The 26,097-nt window shown below is 40.1% G+C and overlaps 1 protein-coding gene across 1 annotated transcript in view; it reads right to left on the bottom strand.

The window, feature by feature from the left end:
• Positions 1-26,097, bottom strand: part of LOC133406774 (voltage-dependent R-type calcium channel subunit alpha-1E) — an 83,956-nt gene that overhangs the window by 2,140 nt on the left and 55,719 nt on the right. Inside the window, exons 29-45 of the mRNA XM_061684674.1 lie at positions 23,429-23,566; positions 21,926-22,127; positions 20,834-20,998; positions 18,512-18,622; positions 18,352-18,432; positions 17,374-17,559; positions 15,932-16,023; positions 12,364-12,538; positions 12,128-12,255; positions 8,649-8,745; positions 4,968-5,073; positions 3,904-4,011; positions 3,716-3,816; positions 3,264-3,370; positions 2,964-3,123; positions 1,006-1,134; positions 16-163 (exon numbers count right to left, since the gene is read on the bottom strand). Coding sequence (XP_061540658.1) covers positions 16-163; positions 1,006-1,134; positions 2,964-3,123; positions 3,264-3,370; positions 3,716-3,816; positions 3,904-4,011; positions 4,968-5,073; positions 8,649-8,745; positions 12,128-12,255; positions 12,364-12,538; positions 15,932-16,023; positions 17,374-17,559; positions 18,352-18,432; positions 18,512-18,622; positions 20,834-20,998; positions 21,926-22,127; positions 23,429-23,566 — 2,234 coding nt within the window. The remainder of the gene's footprint in view (positions 1-15; positions 164-1,005; positions 1,135-2,963; positions 3,124-3,263; positions 3,371-3,715; positions 3,817-3,903; positions 4,012-4,967; positions 5,074-8,648; positions 8,746-12,127; positions 12,256-12,363; positions 12,539-15,931; positions 16,024-17,373; positions 17,560-18,351; positions 18,433-18,511; positions 18,623-20,833; positions 20,999-21,925; positions 22,128-23,428; positions 23,567-26,097) is intronic.

Genomic DNA, 26,097 nt, shown 5'->3' with positions numbered 1-26,097 from the left:
GTTCAAAAATGTAACCTCTATAGTTCTGCTGTCGAAGTCTGTAGGCGCTGTCGGGGCTGATTCTCTCCAGAGAATGTTGTTCTTGCCACAGGCGATTCACACACTGGTCGCCGATGGTGGAAAAGGAGCGCTTCATCGGCTTTCTGTCCGCTGACATTCCAGGCTGCAGAGGCACAGAGGCGATCGGGTAGGTTACATTCTCAGGAAACGAAAGAAAAAAACATCAGCGCTGTGGGTAATTCCGAGCTGCAAGCGTCATACCATGCACAATCTTGACTATTAAAAGTAAATCTGCAAACTGACTTCCAAATTTCTGTATTTTCTTTCTGAATTACCTGTTTCTGTATTTTACAACCCATTACAGATAGGCATTCTGGACACACATTTGCAAAACAGACTATGTAGAGTGAACCTTTGTTCATCGCGAGTGATACGTTCCATATCCACCCGCTTTTTGTAAAAATCCACGATAAAGAGAAAACATAAATATTTTTACAATTGTTTTACAAACACATGAAACTCATTAAAACTATTTTGTACACATATTCCAACACAAACAAAATAAATTTGAAGCACAATATGTGTAAAAAATACTGTACGTTTTGTAGTGTCTGTGTGTTAGATATGCCTTTAAGAGGCGGGGCCTGGTGGGGTGGCGTTTGACATCGGCGAGTCTGCGTGAGTGTCTGGGCGTGGGCCATGGCTGACAGCTGCTCCTGCTTGGATGTGCTCATTGTGTTTGTGTGTTTCACTGTTCTTCCGTTCAATAAACGGCTGAAAAGTACATCGATGACTGAGGCTCTCCTTTCCTACATACGAAGGCATTCCAGGAGGTATACTGTAAAGACCCAGAAAAACGATCGCTAGATTTCCACCATGTAGTGGGGATTTCTGCGCCAGATAGATATGTTCCCCCTCAAAAAACACCTAAGATATAATGAGGGCGTGAACACTGAACTGCGATATATCAAGGGAACGTTGTAATAAGGATTTTGGCGTTCCTACCTGCGGCTCCACAGCCAGTCTGGGCATCGAGGACGCTCTGATGGATAATGTGCGCTGAGGTGACTTGAGAACTGCTGGCTCTGGCCTTGACTGTTGTGTCACTTGGTTATACTCTACGACTTCGGGCACCTACATGAACGTCACAGGGAGGATGCCGAATGAAGCTCTTGTCATTGTAATTGTAAACTGAGCATAAACTTGTGATTTTTCAAAATACCATCACAGGTGAGGGATTTTCTCAGTCTTCATTCACTGGGCACGGGGGGTGGGCAAACTTTTGTGTTTAAGGGCCACGTTTGATATTTAAAATGGAACAATGGGCCAGGAGGTCATTTGGAGATGAGCTTGCAAAAAGTTTAAATTTAATAGTTAAATGTGTATTTTACTAAAAAAAAAAAATATATTATTCTAATTTTATTATTTATAATTTCACTTATAGTAACTAGGCACTTATTTAATAAAATAAATGAAAAACTGTTAAATGTAAAAATTGTTTGACTTGACTTTATTTACAACTCAATCAAGCAATTATTCAACAAGATAAATAAAAAAATCACATTTGATGTAATTTAAAATGGATGTGTTTCTAATTAATTAACCGATTATTTAATACATATATTATTAAATATTTACAATATTTAAATAATTATTCAATTAGAGAAATAAATAAATCCAATAAAGACATTTCAATGAACCGATAAACACAATTCTAAATTAATGCAACATGTACTGATTATGTTAGGCGGGCCGGAATAAAGAATGGAGTGGGCCTATGTTTAGAAGAGAATTATTGTACAAATGCACAGTAGATATAGTGTCCTGGGTCATCCCCGGGATCTCCGTCCCGGTGGAGACGTGCCCGGAACACCTCACCAGGGAGGCGTCCGGGAGGCATCCGAATCAGATGGCCCAGCCACCTCATCTGGCTCCTCTCGATGTGAAGGAGCAACGGCTCGACTCTGAGATCCTCCCGGATGACCGAGCTTCTCTAAGGGAGAGCCCGGACACCCTGCGGAGGAAACTCATTTCGGCCGCTTGTATCCGGGATCTTGTTCTTTCGGCACGACCCACAGCTCGTGACCATAAGTGAGGGTAGGAACGTAGCTCGACCGGTAAATCGAGAGCTTCGCCCTCCGGCTTAGCTCCTTCTTTACCACAACGGATCGATACAAAGTCCGCATCACTGCAGACGCTGCACCGATCCGCCTGTCGATCTCCCGTTCCATTCTTCGCTCGCTCGTGAACAAGACCCCAAGATACTTGAACTCCTCCACTTGGGGTAGGATCTCATCCCCGACATGGAGAGGGCACGCCACCCTTTATCGCCCATTACTTGGATACATTTCTGTAACAAACTATACTGTATATGAATAACCTATTTTTGTATTAGTTGTACAAGTTAGCAACAAGTTAAATAATATATTTTTTACTTCCTCCGATGCCTTTTGAACGTGTAAACTGTGTAAATGAATTGATTCACATTTCTTTATTATATATATATATATATATATATATATATATATATATATATATATATATATATATGTGTGTGTTTTCTGTTCACTTGATCAAATAAATCAAGCCAGCAATCAATCACTCAATCAATATGTGGCCTGCCTGTATTACAGTCTTAACAAACATTGCTCATGGATGTCCATCTTTGCTGTTAGGACTCTATTAGGATGGCTTGTTAATGGACCTACAGTATGATTGGCGCTTGTGATAATTGAAGCTGAAGTCTGTTAGTAAAGCTATACAATGATGAGTCGTGGGAGGACACTATTATTCATTCTGATAGTGTGCAGACCAAAGATACATCAGATCCGAGATCGGGCTCAAATTAAAATGGTCACTCTTGGAGTCACGCTTCAACTATCACTAAGAAATAACGATGGAATGAGGGAATCAATTCGGGTTGTGTGGCTAAAATATTGATCTATTTAAGAAAGAGTCATTACCAGTGTGTCTAAATGGTAGTGGTGGTGGTGAGGGAAGTGATAAGGGTGGTAGGGTGGGTAGTAATCATCGTTCTCCTCTTCCTCCCCGGAGTGAGGCCGCGGCTGCAGGAACATATCTTGGGGGGAGATGGGGCTGAGGGCCACAAAGCCCCCTTTGGTGCTAGGGGAACACATACGTACAACAAAGTGCATCACCAACACGCGTGAACTGTATAGGATTGTTGGTGCAAGGCAAGGAAAGAAATTGAGGCTTTGTGATGATCATAATTGTGCAATGGGAATTAAATGTTGCATATTTACAGAGCTGATCCTGCACTGTGCCTGAGGAAGGCCAGCGATTTGGCATTGCATAGGATTTCCTGAGGCAAGGAGGAAGCATCCATACGCTGGAACATGGGCGCGTGTTTCTGAGAGGAGGAGAACAGAACAAAATTGAAAGATCAAAATCGGTCTAGCAAGCAAATGCTAACATACATACATTTTTATTTTTTTCCACAGTGGGGTTCAAATAGATCCCTTTCAATATGAACAAAAAATAAAAAATCAGACTTTGGGGGAAAAAAAACAAAACTTTGCATGCACAAAAATAAATAATATGTTAATTAAAATATGTTAAAATGTGAATTATTATTTTGTATGCTACAGTTTGTAAATGTTAACACTTCAAATTAAATATTCTGACCCTTTGCAATCCAAACTAGGCTCAAACAAATAAAAAAGGGAGGTTAAAACAAAACTAAAACTAAATATACTTGTTCCTCCAGTTGCTGTCGGAGCTTCTTGGCTTTGCTCTGCTTGTAGTAGTCCATGATCATCATGGCGGCATAGATCTTTCCGATGGTCATGTCACTAGCTGAGAAAAGGAAAACGACGCCAAACACTTAATAAGCTAACAAACACTGTGATTTCAATGACAAACCTAATTTTATTGAGACATCACCTTTGTTAATAGGAACCAGAAGGTCCAACATCTTCTGAGAGAGGTGAGGCCAGATGACACTGATTTCCTTCTGAAGGTCCAAATCCATCTGATTTCGATCCTCTCCTCCTGTGCGTACAAGCAGTGATGACTCTGGATTAAGAGCGGTGGACCACCAGATGGCACCGTTTCCTTTGTTTTAATATGCTCTTTATATTTAATACAGAGCAGCAATTCCTATTGCAAAATATGAATGCATTGCAATCAAAGGCCAATTCCTACCTAATTTCTAAATGGAAAAAAATCATTTCAATTTTTCGTATGTGATATTCAATTTTTTTCAGTTGGATACATTTCTTGTTAACTATTATTATCAAAATGGAAAAAGAAATCTGGAAATATTTCACGTGTGTAGTGAATGTATATAATTTCTAAAGCACTTTTTGAATTGAATGACTGAAATAAATCACATTTTCCGCAATACAGTGTTCCCCTGCTGGTTTGCAATTCAGTGGTTCACATATTCATGGGCTTTTCAGGGGAACCTATCCTCAGTCATCTGCTGAAAAACTCACCTATTAACTGTTTTTGTGCTCAGGCCAAAGCCCTTTATAACATAAAAATATTGCCCTTCCGCCATCTTGTGGCATCTTGGTGCCAAGGAACAACACTGAAGTGAGTCGAGGAGCTTCGTGTAGTGCGTTTCTGCCATTTTGTTGCATCTGTAGGCAACTATAAACCTGGGGGCGTCAATTCCTCCCACATTTTTGGTATTCGCGGCTTGTTTCGGTCCCTATCCACCATGAATATTAAGGGAACTCTGCGTTCTACTTTACTGAGATGCACCTTTACATAAAAGGTAGTCCAGTCCTCATAGTGGAGTCATTTTCTTTTTAGCAGCAAATCCCAGCCATCCTGTCAATTTATCTCGTCTGTGCATTTTTAACAGTACACTGTAAAATGGGAGGGTAATGAGTTTCTGTTTGCGTTCATGTTGATGAACATTTCTTCATATAATAGCACCAGTGCACAAAAGACTCATATTTCACTTGACGAATTGAGAATGTTTTGAGAGTTCTCCTGACCTCCAGCTATCTTGACTTCCAGGGCAGTGCGGATGAGGGCCATGAGGGTGGAGGTGAAGTGGACGGACATGTCCTCGTCCACGGGCATGTTCATCAGGACGAGTCTCTGAGGGTTGTAGAGACATGCGGTATCATAAACAGAAAAGCTAAGTCACATAACGAAAATAAATACATTTATTCTAACAAGCCCGTCACCCTGAACAGAACAAGCAGTAGAAAATGAATGAAGGGATTATAAAAAAAAGAGCTCAGAACTGCTGTGTGGTAAAACAAAATTAAATCTAAGTAAGAATAGATGTATGTAACCACAGCCATTCCAGAGTTTTCAAAAGCATTACACATAGTACACTCACCAGCCACAATACTAGGTACACTTTTAAAGGAGATCCAATTTAAAAAGGGTCAAAACCTTTTACCTTCACAAACACAAACAATGCGAAGTTCTGATTGACATTGGCAGAGGTATTAACTAAATGTGTTTATCATATTGTGAGTGCAGTGCACCGGATTATACCAAGAGGTGTTTCCAATATTTTGATTATTAGTGACATGAGAACAGCAACATATTAGAAACAGCTCTCAGTATGATACAGTGCACTACAACAGCAATAATAAACATTAAAAGTTTGATAATGCTCTTAATGGGTCATATTATGCAGGTGCACCTAATGTTGTGGCAACAACATGAACACATGCACGCTGATGCAATGAGGAGGCACATGCACATACTCTACACTGGCATATGAAAGAAAAAGAAGCATGATGATAAGACTTAGCACGTGGATGCTTAACAACTCTCTTTGAAAAGGGCCCCCTTCTTTAAACAGCCGCCGACAGCAAATAAATATTGTGGTACACACTTCCCGATAATCTAGCCATATTTGAGCATTTAGCCTCCCTTCCGATAAAATTCAGCAAGGCCACATTGCCAGGTTGTCTCTGCAATTATCATGTGGTTGGGTTGTGTTCAGAGTGATTTTTCCTCCATCTGCTAGGAAAACGTCAGGCCGAGAACGGTAAATGTCAAATCTGTTCAATATTTAAATCTGCAAATTCCTGTGTGTGGCCAACACGGAGTTGGGCTGAACCACAGAATCCATGATTGTGACAAAGAAAAACATTGTGAGAGGGAACGATAACCAATAAGGAAGCAACATAAAGCTCACACAGTTGCCATACACAAGAAGAGGAACAACTGGTTGTGTCGAGTGTTTGTTTAATGAGCCTCACAAGTCATTCATCACAATGCAAATGGTCATAAGAATCCGTGGCAACTGCAATGTAGTTACTAGATAAACCAGGGATGTCGGGTTTTCTCCACTGAGGCTACATACAAAAAAAAAGAAGGAATCCCATTTCACCTTGGGTCTCATGTACAAAGACTTGTGTGGATTTCCTCCTAAAACAGGGCGTACGTAATCCAGAAAACGTCGTACGCACAAAAATATTCAGATGTATGAAACTCGCGTACTCATGAATCCAAGCACATTTCCTTCGTACGTTCCAATCAACGTGGAAATGAGCGCACATGTTGGAGTAGCAGACTCCTCCCTGTCCACGCCCATATTTGAATATGCAAATCATATTTAAACGAACCCTGCACCTGAGATGCCGATCTCTGCATGATCAGAAAAAAAGGAAAATGAGCAAGGTAATGAAGAAAAATATTTTTTTCTGAATGTGAAGTTGCTCAATGAAGTGGAGGCACGAAAGAAAATCCTCTTTGGCACGCTGTCCTACGGCATTAACAACACACGAAAGAGGAGCGAATGGGACAGCGCGTGTCCGGCTGTCAATGCTGTGGAGACAGAATAGCGCGCACGCTGAACTAAAAAAGAAGTGGTCAGACATTAAGGTGGATGTGAAGCGGAGGACAGCTGCCCACCGCCAAAGTGTGGCCAGAAAAAGGTGGAAGAACCGGCGCGGAGGGCCTCACCCGTTTGAGGAGAGAATCGCTGCGATCAAGGGTGACGCTGCTGTCAGGGGTGATGGGAGGACATGTGGCTCACTATGATCACCCCACAAATGTATTTTTAGAACTCATAAAGTGTTCATACAATAACCTACACTCAGCCCTGTGAGATAAAGGTTCATGCGTAAATGTTGTATGTGTGGTATTTGTAATAAATCTTTTGACTTCAAACAGAAGCACATCAGCATATCAAAGAGGATATCAAAAGTTTGGACTCCTTTTTGATTACTCAATTTATTATTTTAATACACAGGAGAGAACACGTACACTGACAATAAATCATGTTGGTTTTTTTTGGAGAAGAGGGGTAAATTTGGTCAATTTAAACACATTTTAATCATGTGCAATCGATGTACATGTTCAAATGAAGTAAATTCAAAGGACTCTTTTTTTCAGTGCATGTGCGAAGTACGAAGCGATTGTGAAGGCAATAGGCGGCATAAATGATCGCCTTGATCCATTAATAAGTGTCCTCACAAATATCAGTGGTTTATTAAATACACCGGTTAACAAATGAATTCTCAGTCCTTGCCTCAATTGCATTGTTGAAATCAAATCTTGCCGGGCATGAATTGTTCATTAATGCTAATTATTCATGTGTCTCTGGTGTGCAGATTTATGAAAACAGTTTCCCCGCATCACCTCTAAGTGTTGCCAAAGCACCAAAAGCAGCAGAAACGTGCGCACGCCAGCCATGCAGTTGGCGTGAGGCACCGCACATTTCCACGGTCATGTCACTCTTGATACATCTGAACTTTGCCGTGAAAAAGAACGGGCGCCGCGTTTTTGTGCGTACGCACCTTTTGTACATGAGGCCCCTTGTGTTTATGAACCACACTAAAAACTAATTCAATATGTTGTATGTCACCATATGCTAAGGAGTTAAACATAATAAAAACAATCTTCAGCTTATAAAGCAATTTTTTTTACTATTAATCTTTACATATCAAATATATTCTTTATATATAAAAAACCATTGAACTTCCATTTTTTCACCTTCAAAACAGTATTGTGGAAATTCTTTTTACACTTTTAAATTAAAAAAAACATGACACTTTTTTATTAAATGTTTATAGACATTAAAAAAACTAATACAAAGTGTGATATCTTCTAACAATCAAATATTGTTACATTTGTAATTTTGATAAAATATATATATATTTTTTTACTTTTGCCTGTAACCTTTTGAATATTTAAATTTGATTATTTTAATATATGGCAGGCCAGGAAAAAAAAAAAACTTCCAGTGAGCCCCAAATGGCCTCCAGGCCTGACTTTGGACTCCACTGAGGTAAATTAACACTTAACCAAGCTTCTGATATTTATTTTATTACTACCCCGTCTTCTTCCTTGTATTTCCGTCAGTCTGGATGGGACCAGGCTGACTCTCATAGGTTAGTCTCAGTACTACAAGAGACATCTGCTTTTGAAGGAGATTTCAGATTTCGGGAAAACAAACAACCAAAAAAAAAAAAACGGTTAAGATGTAAAAAAAAATCGGAATGTGTGTACCCTACTCTAGTTGTCTGCCAAAAAGCAAAGAAAATCAGGCATTTTATCTGCCAATGAACAGATATAACTGCTTCTAATGAACAATACAGCACCATGCAGTCAACAGAAAATGCTGCTTTTTTTTTTGCAAATAAAACAAAATGTGATCTTGAACGGCACTTCCCCTCCGATACCTGAGCAACCTTTTTAGGGTCTACCTTATAAGCCACCTTGGAGGGGCATTTCTTGCCAAGGCCAAGGGGTGGCGACATGTTGGTCAACATCTCATACATGTCAGTGTAATGGATGCGACCACTGCGGGTATCGGGTAATCATGACAATGGGAGGATGTGATGGAGGGAGAGGAAATAAAAAAAAAAAGAAAAAAGATCAGAATGGTGGAAAAACCAGAATGGTGGAAAAACAAGAGAGAAGATTATTCCAGTGCATCACACAACAGTATAGAGAAAAATGTGTTGCATTCTTTCTATGCTGATATGAGGGCATAGAAATTTCAGAAAGGGGGGGGGGGGGGGGGGGGGGGGGAGGCAAACATCTTAGACAAAATGAGCAAAGGAATGACAGCCTGGATCTGGTGCAAATGGCATACTTACGCGGTGCATGCGTGTATGAGAGCTCTTTAAACCAGATCCACAGGGCAGAAAGAGATAGGCCTCCCGCAGTTGGCTGCACATTATCGTTAAGCTTCCAGCATTAGAAATCACATGTCAATACTGAGAGATGCTCTCATCAAGGCAAAAAAAGACAAATGGAAAAAAAACATATTGTACTGACTAAAACCAGACAGTAATACCATAATAACATAGAATGGAAAAGAAAAATGTTTTTCCTTATTTTTTTGACTTCACTTTCCCTGAAATTAATAATTGACTGTTTTTAAGTCTTCTTCTCTTCTTTACTCACTTTCAGTAGCTTTTCCATCTTTCCATGTACAGAGGTCTGCAGCGTAGAAATTATTTGAGCCTTTATTGATTCCGTCTACCACAGTAGAGTACATAACGTAAAGGTTCTACGTTCATACAACTACTCCATGCACACCGTGCTCAGGTTTTCCTATTATTTCAGACTTTCATTTATTAGACATCTTCGTCTTCTCAGCCCTCACTTACTCAAGACCCATGGTTAGAAAAAAAAGAAGACATTTGGCAAAATACCTGCACAAAAAACAGAAAACGCGAGCACAAAACCCAACTTTGCCCGTGTGGTATCCAATGTGAACTGATGGTGGCCAGATGTTGTGAAGTCGTCTGCTGCCAGTCAAAGTTTAGAAGGAGTGCTTGATTTTTTTTTTTTTTACCCGTGGTTAACTTTTACACTGTTACGAATTCTAAACACAATTCAAAATGGTCTCCTCTGTACGGCGAGGGTTTTTCTATGGCGACAATTTGACCTGGAAACATATTACTTTCAGACTACTTCTATTAAAAGCAAAAACATGAACGAAGTGAATTGTGTTGAAACATAGGAGGTCCCTCTGTATTTAATTCCTTGAGCTTAAATAAATTCAATAAAGATGCTGCTATTTAGGTGAGAGGAATGCCTATAATCAGAAACATATACAGGTGCATCTAAATAAATTTGAATATTGTATATACAGACTACAGCAACATCATTTATTTTAGTAGTTCAATTAAAAACATGGAAACTCATGGAAATGCAGTAAACACGGGAATTTTCTCCCCCCAGAAAGCTAATTCCTACTTAATTTCTATATTAAAAATTATTTGGATGGTTTCTTATGTAATATTCTAATTGATGGTGAACAGAGATAGCGGATTGTTGGTTTTCTTTAGCTGTAAGCGTCGAAATCATAAAACATGAATTCATGAAATATTTCACTCTGAATTGAACTACTGAAATACAATATGTTTTCCCCAATATTGTAATTTATGGAGATGCACCTGTCGCGTGAATGTAACCACTCATCTCTCTGCATTGACCCAGTGAGTTGTGTTTACAGCGTGGGGAGTCCCGTCCCTTAGTACCCTGGACACAGGACTGTCATCATTCTTTGACCATCACACCGGAAGAACACACTCCTAAAAGAGTCAAGCAAGGTGGTGACAGTGAGTGAAGACGAAAGAAGAAAAGGGAAAAGGAAGACGTCAGCGACGATCCCACATGACGGAGGCAGAGTGGGGTTTTGTTTGTTTGTTTTGGGGGGGGAGCAAACCTTGCATGCCACCCTGTGAGGGCAATTCTTCCCAAAGCCCAGGGGAGGTGAGAGAGAGCGCACAACTTTGTACATCTCCTTATAGTGGATCCTACCACTGAAAAGAACATATGAGTCTTTAGTTTTGGGTCAGTAGAGCCTTAAGAGGCCACAGGAAGGCTGAAAAAGGACTGAAAGTGGACGTTGCGTCGGTTAAACATACATTTTAAACCCTCACCGGGAACTTCATTAGGTACACAGCTCTCAACCATAATAATCTACAAAGGTAACAAAGGTAACTTTCAACATCAGACGTATTAATTCAACGTCAGAGGGGTATTAATTTAATAAAATGTTTACAGTATTAGTTGGCAGTACAAAACTGCTATGCACCAACACTGCATTCATGTTTTTAAAAAAATATATATTTAACGCCGAGTGTCATACAGCTTTGGAGTAAATGTGTATCAATAAAGTCCTACTTCTGTTCCAAATTTGTCATTCAAACCACCAAATGGGTGTGGCTTAGGTAAAAAAAAATTTGCATCGGCCTATGGGGCAGTTCTGATTAAGGTCTTGGAATTCCACTTGACGACAAAGGCTCTTATGCTGCAAAGCGCCCCACATTCAATTTCAATTGCTTATAATTGTTCACAAATCATTTGTTGGAGAAATGTTCATTTTGAAAAGTACATCAGACAGTCAGAGAAAGTATTACAGCTTACCCGGAAGTTTTATTCAACAAATTTGATTACCGTGTCAATGAAAACTGGGGATTTAATCTCTTTTAAAGTGCAAAATTTGTCATACTTGATGTCATTACAGTGAACCCCCGCTATACACAGGGATAGGGGCAGAGCCCTACCTCGAAGAGCGAACAATTACTAAATCGGTGAGTAATTGACACCCCCCCCAAAAAGGTCTGTAACTGTATATTGATGCCACAAGATGGCAGCAAAGCAATATTTTTTATTTTAGACATGGCTTTGTCCTGATGACAAAAATACCAAACAGATGAGCTTTTCAGTGACAGGTTCCTCTCAAAAATCTGCAATTAAGTGAATTTGGGAATGCCAGACTGTGAATATGTGGGGGTTCACTGTACATTGTGGCTCTAAATACCTAATGAAGTGGCCAGAGAGGGTCTTCCATTCCAAAATGTGTTCTCTTTCAGGTGTTTGCATATGGTAAACCTAATATTATAAATGCCCATGTCATTTTTAACTTACTGTGAAAATATCAATAAAAAAGGGCTTTCTAAATATTGTTTTTTCGTTGTCTATGTGGATTCCCAGTCATACTAGGTTATACTAATCTGCAAACGTTGAATCGAGGTGGCTGAATTCTTCTTGTTTGTTGAATGTATGTTTTTTTTTCTTTCCTATTTCCAAATATGTAAAAAAATGAATTTGGCAACTATGTTATTTGGCTAACGTTATCACACCTGTTTTACATCTGTTTTTGCAAATGTGCTAATTTGAACAACAAAATGACATGGTTGAGCAAAGACTGAGTGACACTGACCAGGCCGCCCGATCATACTCCCCCCAGATTCGAACAAACTCGTCCAAGTGGTGGGGGCCCAGGATGGACGAGTCTCGAGTCAGATACTCAAAGTTATCCATGATGACAGCCACAAACAGGTTTAGCATCTGGACAGAAAGATGGCAGAAAAATACTGTTTTTAATGCTGTTACATGAGAGTATTGAAATGAAAATGTGAGGAAAAGTAAGGTGTTGTGTGTGTTTTCTTTTCTCACCAGGAAGGAACTAAAGAAGATAAAGGACACAAAGTAGAAGTAAGCAAAGTCCGAGCCGCAGATTGCCTCCTGCTCAGTGTTTAGCACGGGTGAGGAATTGGAGGGGTCCGCCTCACACTGCTGCCCCCCCAGACAGGACAACATGATTTCCTGCCACGACTCTCCTGTGGCACTCCTGCAAAAACAACTCTTTTTAAAAAATAAAACAAAAATCACGTTTAATCCATCCCTTTCTTCACTCTGTGTCACGACACTTAAGGAGTTATGTCCTTCAGCATCCATCAGCTCCTGACAACAATACCTTTACAATCGTAACCTAGCAACATCATCCAAACAATACTGAAGCGCCACAGTGGAGCAGCAAATGTGATCGAGCGAGTGAAGCGCAATGTTCAATTTCATTTGGGGTCTTGGACTTGTTCCCACATTGTGTCGTATTCAGAATCGTGTTTAATGCCAACTAGAATGTTTGAATACGTATAAATGGAATTTTGCTACACAGAAAACCCAAGTCAAATAGTAACAGACATTTGAAAAAAAAACAATAACATATTGATATGGTTATCAAAAAACACTTTGCACATATTCCAACGTGTTGTTGAAGACAAATAGTGTTGCCTTGAGATATGAGTTTAATTCATTCCGTGAACACGCTTATAACTAAAAACACTCACACAACAAAAACATATACAACATATCTCAAATCATCTTTCCTCACTGAAATGGATGGAAATGCTATTAATTTGTTCCAGCCTACCAAGAACCGAACAAAAAATTTCGTCATGTGTTTTTAACAAGAAGAATAGAACCCTATCATATTGTACTTCATAAAAACATACAGTAATGATATAATTGAATAGAATGTACAGAATTGAACAGTTTTTGCCTCAATCCAATGGACATTGTGTTGCGCCTTCTGGTGTGTGCGCCTGGGTCACCTGGAGGCAGTATAAAACAGACATATGTAGCTACATGGAACCGGTCAAAACTCCTCAGTAAGCCGGAGTAATATTAGTAATTCTTAGCAGAGAATAAATAATGTTATTTATTATTTATTTATTATAATTATTCAATAATTACTATATTTATTACACTGCAATAACAATGCTATTTGTTAGCCTGTCTACAGTATGGCATTTTGCATTGGTTGTTACCATGAAGCTAAATTGACTGATATGTACTGTATCTAAAGCAAAGCTAGGTGGTTATTTTAAAGAGAAAATGTAGACAGCAGTTGTAGTACACAAGCCACTGACCCCCAAATCACATTGGGGTAAAGGAAAGTTCACCCCCAAAATAGTCGAAATAGAACTTGGTTTCATCCCTGTATGACTGTGCTTCTCTTGCAAGAAATACAGTATCTCTGCAAACAGCACATGAAAAGTGTCCCTTTTTGCCACACGTGCATCTAGTTAGCATTGACAGGGACCATGCACAGATCAGGTTCTATACAAGAGTTAGCTGAATAGCTAGTTAGTATATGTGGTTCAGTACTTGATTTCTTTTGGTTTGATTTGCTTGATTGGTTGTTCTTTGTTTGCAAGTCTATATATATTATTACTTGTTTTGATTTATCGACATGGTAGAAAGTAGGGCTAGGCAATATGGCTTGACAATAAAATCTCTATATTTCCCCCCCCCAAAATTTGCTAACCAGTCGTGCACCGTCCCGGCTGCATCTATTGGCTGTTTTTGGGTGATCTTCATCTTTGAAACTATCTTGTGCAAGACTACTTAATGTGTGCCTCACGTGCCTTTGATTATAATATACCATTTTTGCTATTCCTGTTGCAACCTTTGTAATCTACGTTTTTTGACGGCAGTGGCAAGAACGTCAAGGTTCCCATCCACGCTTCCACAAGAGACACCATCAACGTGTTGCCTTCGGGGAACGTTACTGCGGCTCTTCAGACTATGACTTGTACTTTTAGGGAAGGCAATTTATTCATGTCATCGTGTCTGTCGTCAGTGTAGAAAGTGGAAAAACCGGATCTCGTGAAGCTGGTGATGTCTGGGTACTACTACCAGGACTCGTGGAGGCCATTGGGTGGCGTCACCACGCGGCAATTTGACGATGTGTCTGCCATCACTCAGTGTTTGACCAACGGGTTGGTCTACATGTACGGCGACTCCACCATGCGCCAGTGGTTCGAGTACCTCCTCACTGCGCTTCCAGGTGAGAGCTTCTGTCGCATAGCATTGTAGCGGCTTGGCTTCGGTGGAAAAAAAAACAATTGAAGGCAGATGAAGCTGAAAAGTATAACGTGACTTTGGGTTATGTTACTCAGAAATATGATTTGTGCAGTTTTATTTTCTCTTCAAAACCAAATTCTTGTGGGCTATTTCAGTAATTAATTTATTATTTGACAACTTAAAACAAAATTTAATAGGAGAATGATACCCACATTTGCATCGATAACACATCTGTTCCATGCACGCTGTTCAGTTAGGTTAATAATAACACTTTGTTATCAGTCATACATTGATATTGCAGTGGTCCTAAGAAACATCCATCCATCCATTCTTTGTACCACTTAACCTCACTAGTGGTCGAGCGTGTGCTGGAGCCTATCCCAGCTGATTTTGGGCAAGAGGCGGGCTCCACCCTCAACCAGGCCCAGAGTGGCTAATCGATAGCACAGGGAGAATTCCTGGTGCACCCGGCTGCTTTAAAGGCCACCTGGCCGCTTGTCCACACTTCGGGAAGCAGCGTGCGCCCTCACCATTCGCCACATCACCAATGGCGCACTGAAACGCGATGTGGCGAGGTGAATATTTCACTCATACGTCACGCTGGCGAAGGGGCAATTTAAGAGTACCACGTTTCTTCAGCACGCCATCTCCACTGGCCACACCTCTCTCAATCATGGCCCCAGTTCACGGAGCAACCCTCCGCCTGCTCCCGGTCGCCATGAGTGACTAGTGACCGGCAGAAATGTCCTTAAGCAAATCTCTGCACCCAGTGACACATATGATTGGTAACAATAGAATGACAATCCAATGATGCAATGTTTATAAATGCTGGTGGTGGCAAGCATGGTAGCGACGGTTAGCAATTTAGCACCATTGCTGTGAAACGAGAATGGAAGAACATGCAAATATTTCCTTTCTCCCGAGGGGAGCCGTGCAAAACGGCCAACAATTTCGAATTTTGGGATGAAGATAACGCAGTGAAACGAACATTTAATCGGGACAAAACTCGTCAAATCAAATGTGAATGCTTTGTCAAATTCTCCTGGATGTTGGAGGGAATAGTAGGATAGATGTTAGATGGATGTACTAATAAGGGTAAAATTATACATCACTTTGTGAACTAAAGTGGGCTGGTCTGAGCCATAAATCTCAGGGATGAAAATGGGTTCCACTCAGGCCCTGCTTACTTTTCTGTTATTTACTGTACATGTATTTTAAGGCCGGAGCTTGAATTCAAACCCAAAAGGTCAGAACTGTTAGGTCGTCGTAATAGTCACGAGAACACCCTGCTGCCTCGCACTCAAAAGCATGTCTAAAAGCATCATTTTAAAAGTAGTCTGGAATTATATGAAGAGGAGGACTTCATGACATTTACCTGAAGAGCAGCATCAGAGCGCCAGAGAAGGTCTTGAAGTTGTTGTGCTGGTTAATGTGCGTCTCCTCGTTCAGCTTAATGTTGCCAAACACCTGATTCACAGGTTACAAGTGTCACCAACTGAAATTTCAGTAAATGCAGTGCAACCTCCTAAGTCACACAATCATTCCATGATACCTATTGACTAACAAGTTTCCCCAATTTCACAGGAAATAGTAGTAAATTAATTTAGCCTGAAAATGTTGTCATTATAGAAAAAGAAAAAAGAAAAACTACATTTTAAAGTTTGAATTCATATTTTAATACAGTGCATACTTGTGGTTAGGCACCAACAGATCTACCCAATTGCTGATATTCCCCCCCAACATTTTCCCAATTATCTTCCAATTTTTAATTTCTTTTTGCATTTTGTTTTCTTTCTTTGGAGAGAACCAACAGCTAAAACGCTTATTGATGGTTTTTCAATCATCAATTTTTGTTCAATATATATATATATACAGGGTGCTTGACAAGTAACTCTTTTTAAGTACTTCTAATTTATTTCTGAACTATAATTCTTACAAGAAATTAATATGAGAAGAAAGTCTATTGCATGGAGTTTTATTTAAAATTGGATATGGGCGCCAGCATTAGCCATCATTTTCTCAAGCCGCCTGGGAACCTCATGAACTGATTTCACAAGGAACTCTTGTGGGATGGAAGACATAACGTCTCGTATTCACCCTTCAAGTTGTTGGTTTGGTAGAGTAGAAAAATAAAAATTTGAGAAAAAAATATTACAACATATGAATAAATAAGTATTTTAAAATAGGGAGTTACTTTTCAATCACCCATCCAGAGAGAGAGAGAGAGAGAGAGTGAGAGAGATTATAGATATAGATAAATATATAGACGTATATATATATATATATATATATATATATATAAATAGGTGGTGTCCACTGTATCGACCATACAAGTGTAAAGGGACTTTAGCCACTGTATAATAAAAGTCAAATAAAGTCACACTTCTCACGATGCTTGAAACATATTGTGATGTATACTGTATAGGTTATCAACTGTTAGGTGTGTACTTACAAGTTCAATTTGTTTCGTGACCAAGTTTGTAACTTTGAAATCATTAAAATGCCATTCATCTGTTTCAGCCCTCCAAAGACCATCACGTTTATTTTGTTACGTTTTTAATAAATACAAATAGCACTGTATGGCAAAATATAAATATAAAAAAACTGTAAAAAAAATAAAAGCAAATGTTAAGAAATGAACGGGATTTAATTAAACCAAAGGTCTCACGCACGCACGCACGCACGCGCACACGTACGCACGCACACGGGCACACACACACACACACACACTCTTCTCTAGTGGTGTACCAAAGATAACTCGATTTGCTGATGTCACGCTTGATGATGGTAAGAACCTGCTTGAGACATTTCTTTTACCTGCATGCCAATGATGGCGTAGATGAAGAAGAGCATGGCGATGAGCAGGCAGACGTAAGGCAAAGCTTTGAAGGACTGAACAAATGTCCACAAAAGGATCCGGATGGTGTAGCCTTGTCTCAACAGCTTGATCAGACGCGCTGCTCTGAACAGCTTCAAGAAACTCATGTTGAACGTATCCACGAACTGGGGGAGGGAACGTGCAGTCGTTGAAGAATTGCACATTGAAACAAGAATTGAACTCACAAAAATGTTCCCTTTTAGACATTTTCAAAATATTGTAACTATAAATACAGTCTGTCTGAGCTCAGATTATAACAGTTTACAAATTCTTAATTCCCCATCTTTTGCAGCGGTAAATTACATCCATCGATCCATTATCTGTACCGCTTATCCCCACGAGGATCGCGGGTGTGGTGGAGCCTATCCCAGCTAACATTGGGCAAGAAGTAGGGTACACTCTAGACTGGTCGCCAGCCAATCGCAGGGCACATATAGACATATAACCATTCACACTCACAGTCACACCTATGGACAATTTAGAGTCTTCAATGAACGTAAAATAGATGCTTTTGGAAGTGGGAGCAAGCAGGAGTACCCAGAGAAAAAAAAACTCCATAATTGCTTCCTTGTCCCAAGATTGACGAATGATGTAATCTGGTAGAAAAGTGTTGAGTCTAGAATGAAATTCTTTTCATACAAATAGTATGACTCAATCCAGTCAATAACGAGCAACAAAAAAAATATTTTGAATGTGTTTTAATAGAGCTAAAAGGGACAATTTGATGTAAATGGTATACTATGGATATATTTAATTAGCTGAAGTTGGGAATTACAAAATCAGACATTACATTCGCATTAAGACATAAAAATGGTTGAAAAAATAAGGAACCGATGTGGACACAAATGGTCAGCATAGAGCCCAGAGGGGTTTAAATATAGAGGACAGCATCTCGTCTTAACCATTTTTCCATTCACCTGCAAGTCCACCACTATCTCGGTGATGCTGCCAAGTACGGTGATGAAGTCAAAAATATTCCAAGTGTCTCGAAAGTAATTCTGTGGAGAACAAAGAGACAGTTGGATTAATTTCGAGAAGACCATGGCGCATGTCACGTGTAGGTTTGTTCCTCCTCACCAGCAAGCCAAACGCCAGTATCTTGAGGACACACTCAATGGAAAAGAGAACGGTGAAGGCTGTGTTCAGATGCTTGAGGACAGCTTCATAGGCGGGCGGGGCTGAATAATACTGAAAACACACACAGGCAACAGGATTTAAAACACAAGCATCAGAGAACCATTTGACAGCGACAGGTTGATGGAAGATTCCTCCAGAGCCAGAAATAGCAGCCAAGTGTCTTCACCTGTCATCTGTCGCGCTATAAAAAGGAGTCATTCCTCCGGTGGCGGCAGCCACCCTTAATGAGGTCATGCTAAATAGCAGCCCCTGGACATTAGAGATCAATATTTAATACAGGCTGAGTCACCCTGCGTCGGTCTGTCTGAGCAGCTCAGGGAAAAAAAAGACAATTTGAGGAAATAAATATCAGCAAGAGCTCTGGAGGAAATAAAGGGCAACACACTGAAATTAAGCAAACCCAACATCACAGTAGGTATGAGGTAAGCGGTACCTCTACTGTTTCCTGCTGGGATACGCACAACTCTAAACTGCACTGCAAAAACTAAAATCTAACCAAGAATATAGAAATATGGCAAATTAAGGCAAAATGTGCTTCTTATGTGTTTGCTAAATATATATTCTTGCCAGGCCTTGCTTTCAATCATTTTATTCCCATTAAAAATCTTAATGGGAGGGTATCATAACTTGTTATTGAGACTTAATTACTGCTTATCTTAAAATAGGAACTAGCATAATGCTACTTTTTTTTTTAAGCCCAGTTTTGTGTTAGTGTCTCACCAGGTCCAGCAGGTGCTGCGGTGAAAAAAGTATGTTCTTTCTTGTATGACTATGTTTACACCATGTCTCCCTGTCCTTTTTGTGCGGTTTGGGGCAACACAACTCTCTGCTCCAAGTTGCCAAGGAAACAGCCTAGCCTTGATTGTGTTTCGAAGCACAAAATGACTGTGCCCAATAAATTCTGCTTAGCATCAAGAGGCCACGATAACGTGTCAAATGATCCAAAAACAAAGGAATTACCTACGTACTTAATTTTTGTCTGTCGCTTAGTAAAGGAGTTCTACATTTTCCGTGGTCTAAATTGCAACACACTTTTACAAAATTCAAAGCAAGCAGAAACGGCCTTCAAAAACACATCTTTTTGAACATCATTACAAGTAAAGATCATTACAGTACATGTGCAAAGTGCATTCTGGGGAACTTTGCTAAGAAACATCAAATTAGAGATCAGAATCACGAAATATATAAGGCCCACAAAATTAGAATCAAGTGCATGTATGTAGGTAAACATAAAAATTATGTAACATAAAATAGGCTCACACTTCGCTGCATATCACATCCACTCGGCTTTCAGTCGCTTTTCATTCTCAATGGACAGGTCTTTTTTTTTGCCATCTTGTACTCAAAAGAGCCATATAAACTTGTCGTTAAAGAGCTACATTGTTAGACATTCCTCTAAATTCTACAGTTATTTACCTTATTTTGCATGCAGAAGAATTGTGAAGGCGGCACGGTGGGCGACTGGTTAGCACATCTGCCTCACAGTTCTGAGGACCGGTGTTCAAATCCCACATCCCAAAAACATGCAGGTTCATTGAAGACTCTACATTGCCCGTCGGTGTGAATGTGAGTGCGAATGGTTGTTTGTTTATATGTGCCCTGCGATTGGCTGGGGACCAGTTCAGGGTGTACCCCGCCACTAGCTGGGATAGGCTCCAGCACACCCGTGAGAAAATGGATGGATGGATGAATTGTGAAGCTGTGTGCTCCCAGCATGCATTGCGCAATAAAATGTTGAACTGTTGCCGTAATAAAGATGTTAATCCTTAATGTTCATGAACGATCAGGATTAACATTACAAGAACAATGTGTGTTTGTTACCTGTAGTTTGTTGAATGTGTGTCTTATTGAACTCTGGCCTTACATGTATGCTGCACTTTTTTTCATGAAACCCTGACTGTGGATTGTGTGCAATAGAGTGACATCCCGGTCAGTTCTGCTGAACACAAAGTGACATTAAGGTATGTGTTACCTGGCCTACTTGTTCTACAAGCCAAAACTTCTCGTGTTTTACCTTTTATAGCTCATCAGCACCATAATGATTAGAAACACTGTTGTCAGTAAATTACTGTAAATTAAGCTACTGTAAAACCCTATGAAATGTCTAACAGTGTTGGTATAGGATATTATCTCTGGGAGATGAATAAAAAATGCACATCAGCCCATGACAGAGGTTACTGTGCCCTACTAATATCTACTGTATTGTATTTAAACAAGATAATGATTTTTGGACGATGAGTGCCGGGGTGCGCAAACCCTCACCTTCATCATCAGTACGATGGTGTTGAGCGCAATCATGGCCAGGACGGTGTACTCGAAAGAGGGCGATACCACAAAATGCCACAGACGATACTGGAACGTGTGCCGGTTCTGGGGCATGTAACGGGTCAGCGGCTTGGCACTGATGGCAAAGTCGATGCATGCCCTCTAAAGGGGAAAAAACAAAAGGACGAGTGGAAAATGGCAGGAGGGGCACCAAGGATGTATGCACATCATTGCTTTACAAAAGCATTTATAAAAAATAAAAGTCTACACACCCCTGTTCAAATGCTAGGGTTTCGTGATATAGAAAAAAATAGATCAGGGTAAATAGTTGCAAACCCTTTTCCAACAATAATGTGACTCAAGTGAACTCAACTCCCCAAAAATATTTTTTAATATATTTTCGAGAAGGGAGGTAAAAATAAACAACTGAAACAATGGGGTTTCACAAGTGGGCACACCCCATAATGTGACGTGGCTTTAAATTCACCTGCCACCATTGAAATTGCCTCTAAAGAACCAAAAATAAAGTTCAGATCTTCTCATAGTAGTTTTTTTTTTTTTGCTAACAAAAGTCAGAAGGTTTTGTGCTAACACGGGCTGCTATTTGGAACTGTTCATAATTCCACTGAGGCCCCAGTTCCAGCTGAAGAAAAACAGGCACGAAGGATGACGTTGCCACCACCATCCTTTACTGTAATTATGGTGTCCTTTTTCGTGATGAGATGTTGTATTTGCGCCAAACATGCCTTTTGGACCATAACACATTTTCTCATGTGTTTTGTGAGATTTTGTTATGGCCATTTACCAATAAAACATTTTCAAAGCATTATTTGTTTTTAAATGAACATACACACAAAATGTTTTTTTTTTTAATTCAGAAAACTAATGAATTTTAACCAATTTGTATTTGATGGGTGTACTAGAAAAGGAACACTATTGCTTCCTCAAATCTGCTACATTTCCCCAGGGGAATAGCAATCACTGTTGTCAAAATTGCCTCCACACCTTGTTATTGACTACTGCTGAGCTGAATTCCTTGTTTTCTTACACCCTGTGATGGATGAAGAAAATATGTTTGCCATCTCTCACCTCATTCTTCTCCAGGCTGCACTCCTCCATCATCTTATCTCCCTGCTCCTGAAATGTGATGATGATGAGGGCCACGAAGATGTTGACAAAGAAGAAAGGAAAGACCACAAAGTAGATGACATAGAAGATGGACATCTCCATCCTGTTGCCATGGCTAGGCCCCCTGTCCTCCTCTGTCACGTCCACAGAGTGCTGCAGGACCCTGCAGGAACACAACACAGCGCTTGTTATCATCAATATGATTATAGACCAGATCATTTTCTCAATCCATGAAAAATGTGCACTACCTGTATATCTCCTCTAGTGTCCTTTACTGTATATAGTTATTCTCTATACTTATGAAATGTACATATTGACAGTGACAATCAAAACAGCATTATTCTTTGTATAAGCATGATATAGTGCTTGTATTAGATCTCATTTGTTGTGGCCTGTTGGGGTACAGTATACAGTTGTGCCTTGAGATGCAAATCTAGCTTGTAACGTGACCACGTTAGTTACCCAAACGCTTTTATATCAAATACTCTTTTCCCATTGAAATTAATGGAAATGCCATTAATCTGTTCCAGCTCACCCCTCCCCCCCCAAATTGTCATGTTTTTCAATAAAATAATACAAAACATGAGATAGTTAAATAGAATCAAACAGTTTTTGCGACTTTTGTTTTGGCTTCAACTCTATAGCTCCTTCTGGTGTGCACACCTTGGCCACCTGGGGGTAGTATAATAGAGACATACGGATATACATGAAGCCGGTCAAAACTCCTCCGTAATGTAAGCCGTTGTTTGCAGAGGATAAAGAATATATGCCAGTGACCGTTGTTATATTATCTGTCTACATGTGTTGCATCACCATTTGTGTTAAAAAATCAGTTGCTTGAAAGGTTATAACACTGCGACACCAAAACTATTCTAAAGCTGTCTATGGTGTTTTGCAATGTTTGTAAGCATGAAGCTGAACAGACTTACACTATCTAAAGCAAAGTTTTGTGATTGTTTTAAATATACAATTTGTAATTTTCTTTGTTTTATGGTTAGTTTGACAGTAAGATTAGAAGTGTTCACTATCTGAGTTGAGTTCACAGCCATCAAACAGCACTCGTGTCGCAAATTGTTGCTCGCAAATCAAAGCAAGAAATTGACCGAACGGTGGCTCGTATCTGGAAATACTTTTAAGTCAGGTCACTTGTATCTCAAGGTACCACTGTATTTATTATTATATAATTTGCCAAAACGCTGCAAGGCACTAATATCTTCTCATCACAGACACTCCCTGTTCAAATGTCCCTCTGCCATTTGAGGAATTATATGATTTTAAATTATTAACTTAAACCATTATAAGGCTGTGGTTAATTTACAAGCCTTGCCAGTGATATATAGTCTAACTTTACAGTTAGATGAATGGCAAAACCTTCTTCAAATGACTTGCATAATCATATTTTGTTCATCAAAAGGTCCAAAGCTGACATTGCTCATTGAATGGTTGCGGCATGTTGCCACTCACTGAGGCCAGCCCTCCCCGGTGGACACGGTGAAGAGAGTCAGCAGAGCCCAGATGATGTTGTCGTAGTGGAACTCGTGTCTCTTCCAGTCTCGTTTCTTCACCTCTTTCTTGTCCTTCCTGTAGTCTATATAGTAACCTCTGCATGAGAGGACAGAAGACTGAGAAAAGTATGCAGCATTTGAAATGTGAGGTCTCAGACACACTACCTTCTATGTATGTACTTGCATTGTAATACTGTGTAATACAATGGCACATCCAAACTCGTACAAGCCCGAGGTTGTACAATTTGGAATTTGATTAAAATCTTGAGGGAAAAAAATGCTTTTAAAGTTGCACAGGACTTTGGTTTAAACTGCCACATGCATGGGTTATCATTACAGTGAACAAATTTTAGTGGAAAAAAAAATTACTGAACACAAATGGTACAGCAACATGTAGACAGACAATATAGTGAACAATTATTTTCAAAAAAAGATGCCAAGCTGTATATCGCAACTCAGTTGAAGTTTACTGGAAAATTAAACGTAAAACAGAGACATGACATTCACGTGATGTGCTTTCTCTTCCGTTTCCAATTAATATTAATGATGGTTAACTTCTTTTTAAACTTGCGTAGTGTAACAAGTGGAAATGTAAGAAAATGAGACGTGAAATTCATGTGCAAAGAATATATTCCTGTGAGTATTGTTATATTGTTTCTCTACATGTGTTGCTGTACCATTTGTTTTCAAATACCACAACATCGATGCTAGTTTCGCTAGGTTGTCTATAGCATTTTGCATTGTGTGTTAGTATTAAGCAAGCGGACATACGTAAATCATGTGGTGTTTGGTTAAATACACAATGTGTAATTCTCTTGTTTCATCTCTCTGTTTTATGTTTAGTTTTCCAGTAAACGTCAACTGAGAGTTGCAATATATATCTTGGCATCTTTTTTTGAAGAATTGTTCACTATCTGCCAAACTGCTGCCTGTTGTGAAGTTCGCTACCGCAATTTAAAGTTCGTAACTAAATTTTGCTCACAACTCAAGGTAAAACATTTGTAAACCGGGCCACTCATATGTTGAGGTACCACAATACAGTACTTAATGCATTACCCATACAGGTTTAGGATGACAACAGTTTGACCCTGGAGCTACTCATTTGTATTGGTGGACCAGCTAGGAGACCTGTCATTTTATACATACAAACATGCACACACACACACACAAACACAAACACACACACACTAACACACACACACACACGCATGCACGCACGCACACACACACACACACACACACACACACACACACATCTTAACTTAATGTTAGGTATTAGATCAAATGACCAAGCAAATGAGTAATTAATAAAGCACTAATCTTCTTCTTTTCCTTTCGGCTTGTCCCGTTAGGGGTCGCCACAGCGCGTCATCCTTTTCCATGTAAGCCTATCTCCTGCATCCTCCTCTCGAACACCAACTGCCATCATGTCTTCCCTCAGGACATCCATCAACCTTCTCTTTGGTCTTCCTCTAGCTCTCTTGCCTGGCAGCTCCATCCTCATTATCCTTCTACCAATATACTCACTATTTCTCTTCTGGACGTGTCCAAACCATTGAAGTCTGCTCTCTCTAACTTTGTCTCCAAAACATCGAACCTCGGCTGTCCCTCTGATGAGCTCATTTCTAATTTTATCCAACCTGGTCACTCCGAGAGCGAACCTCAACATCTTCATTTCCGCCCCCTCCAACTCTGCTTCCTGTTGTCTCTTCAGTGCCGCTGTCTCTAATCCGTACATCACGGCTGGCCTCACCACTGTTTTATAAACTTTGCCCTTCATCCGAGCAGAGACTCTTCTGTCACGTAACACACCTGACACCTTCCTCCACCCTGTTCCAACCTGCTTGGACCCGTTGCTTCACTTCCTGACCACACTCACCGTTGCTCTGGACGGTTGACCCCAAGTATTTAAACTCCTCCACCCTTGCTATCTCTTCTCCCTGTAGCCTCATTCTTCCCCCACCACCCCTCTCATTCATGCACATATATTCTGTTTTACTTGGGCTAATCTTCATTCCTCTTCTTTCCAGTGCATGCCTCCATCTTTCTAACTGTTCCTCCAGCTGCTCCCTTCTTTCACTGCAGATCACAATGTCATCTGCAAACATCATGGTCCACGGGGATTCCAGTCTAACCTCATCTGTCAGCCTATCCATCACCACTGCAAAAAGGAAGGGGCTCAGGGCTGATCCCTGATGCAGTCCCACGTCCACCTTAAATTCTTCTGTCACACCTACAGAACACCTCACCGCTGTTCTGCCGCCCTCGTACATGTCCTGTATTATTCTAACATACTTCTCTGCCACTCCAGACTTCCGCATGCAGTACCACAGTTCCTCTGGGTACTCTGTCATAGGCTTTCTCTAGATCTACAAAGACACAATGTAGCTCCTTCTGACCTTCTCTGTACTTTTCCGTCAACATCCTCAAGGCAAATAATGCATCTGTGGTACTCTTTCTAGGCATGGAACCATACTGTTGCTCGCAAATACTCACTTCTGTCCTGAGTCTAGCCTCCACTACTCTTTCCCATAACTTCATTGTGCGACTCATCAACTTTATTCCTCGATAGTTGCCACAGCTCTGCACATCACCTTTGTTCGTAAAAATGGGCACCAGTACGCTTTT

The sequence above is a fragment of the Phycodurus eques genome, chromosome 8 (assembly GCF_024500275.1).
Source record: "Phycodurus eques isolate BA_2022a chromosome 8, UOR_Pequ_1.1, whole genome shotgun sequence".
NCBI lineage: Eukaryota > Metazoa > Chordata > Actinopteri > Syngnathiformes > Syngnathidae > Phycodurus > Phycodurus eques.
Note: the sequence above shows the minus strand (reverse complement) of the source record. Positions and strands in the feature narration are given on the sequence as shown.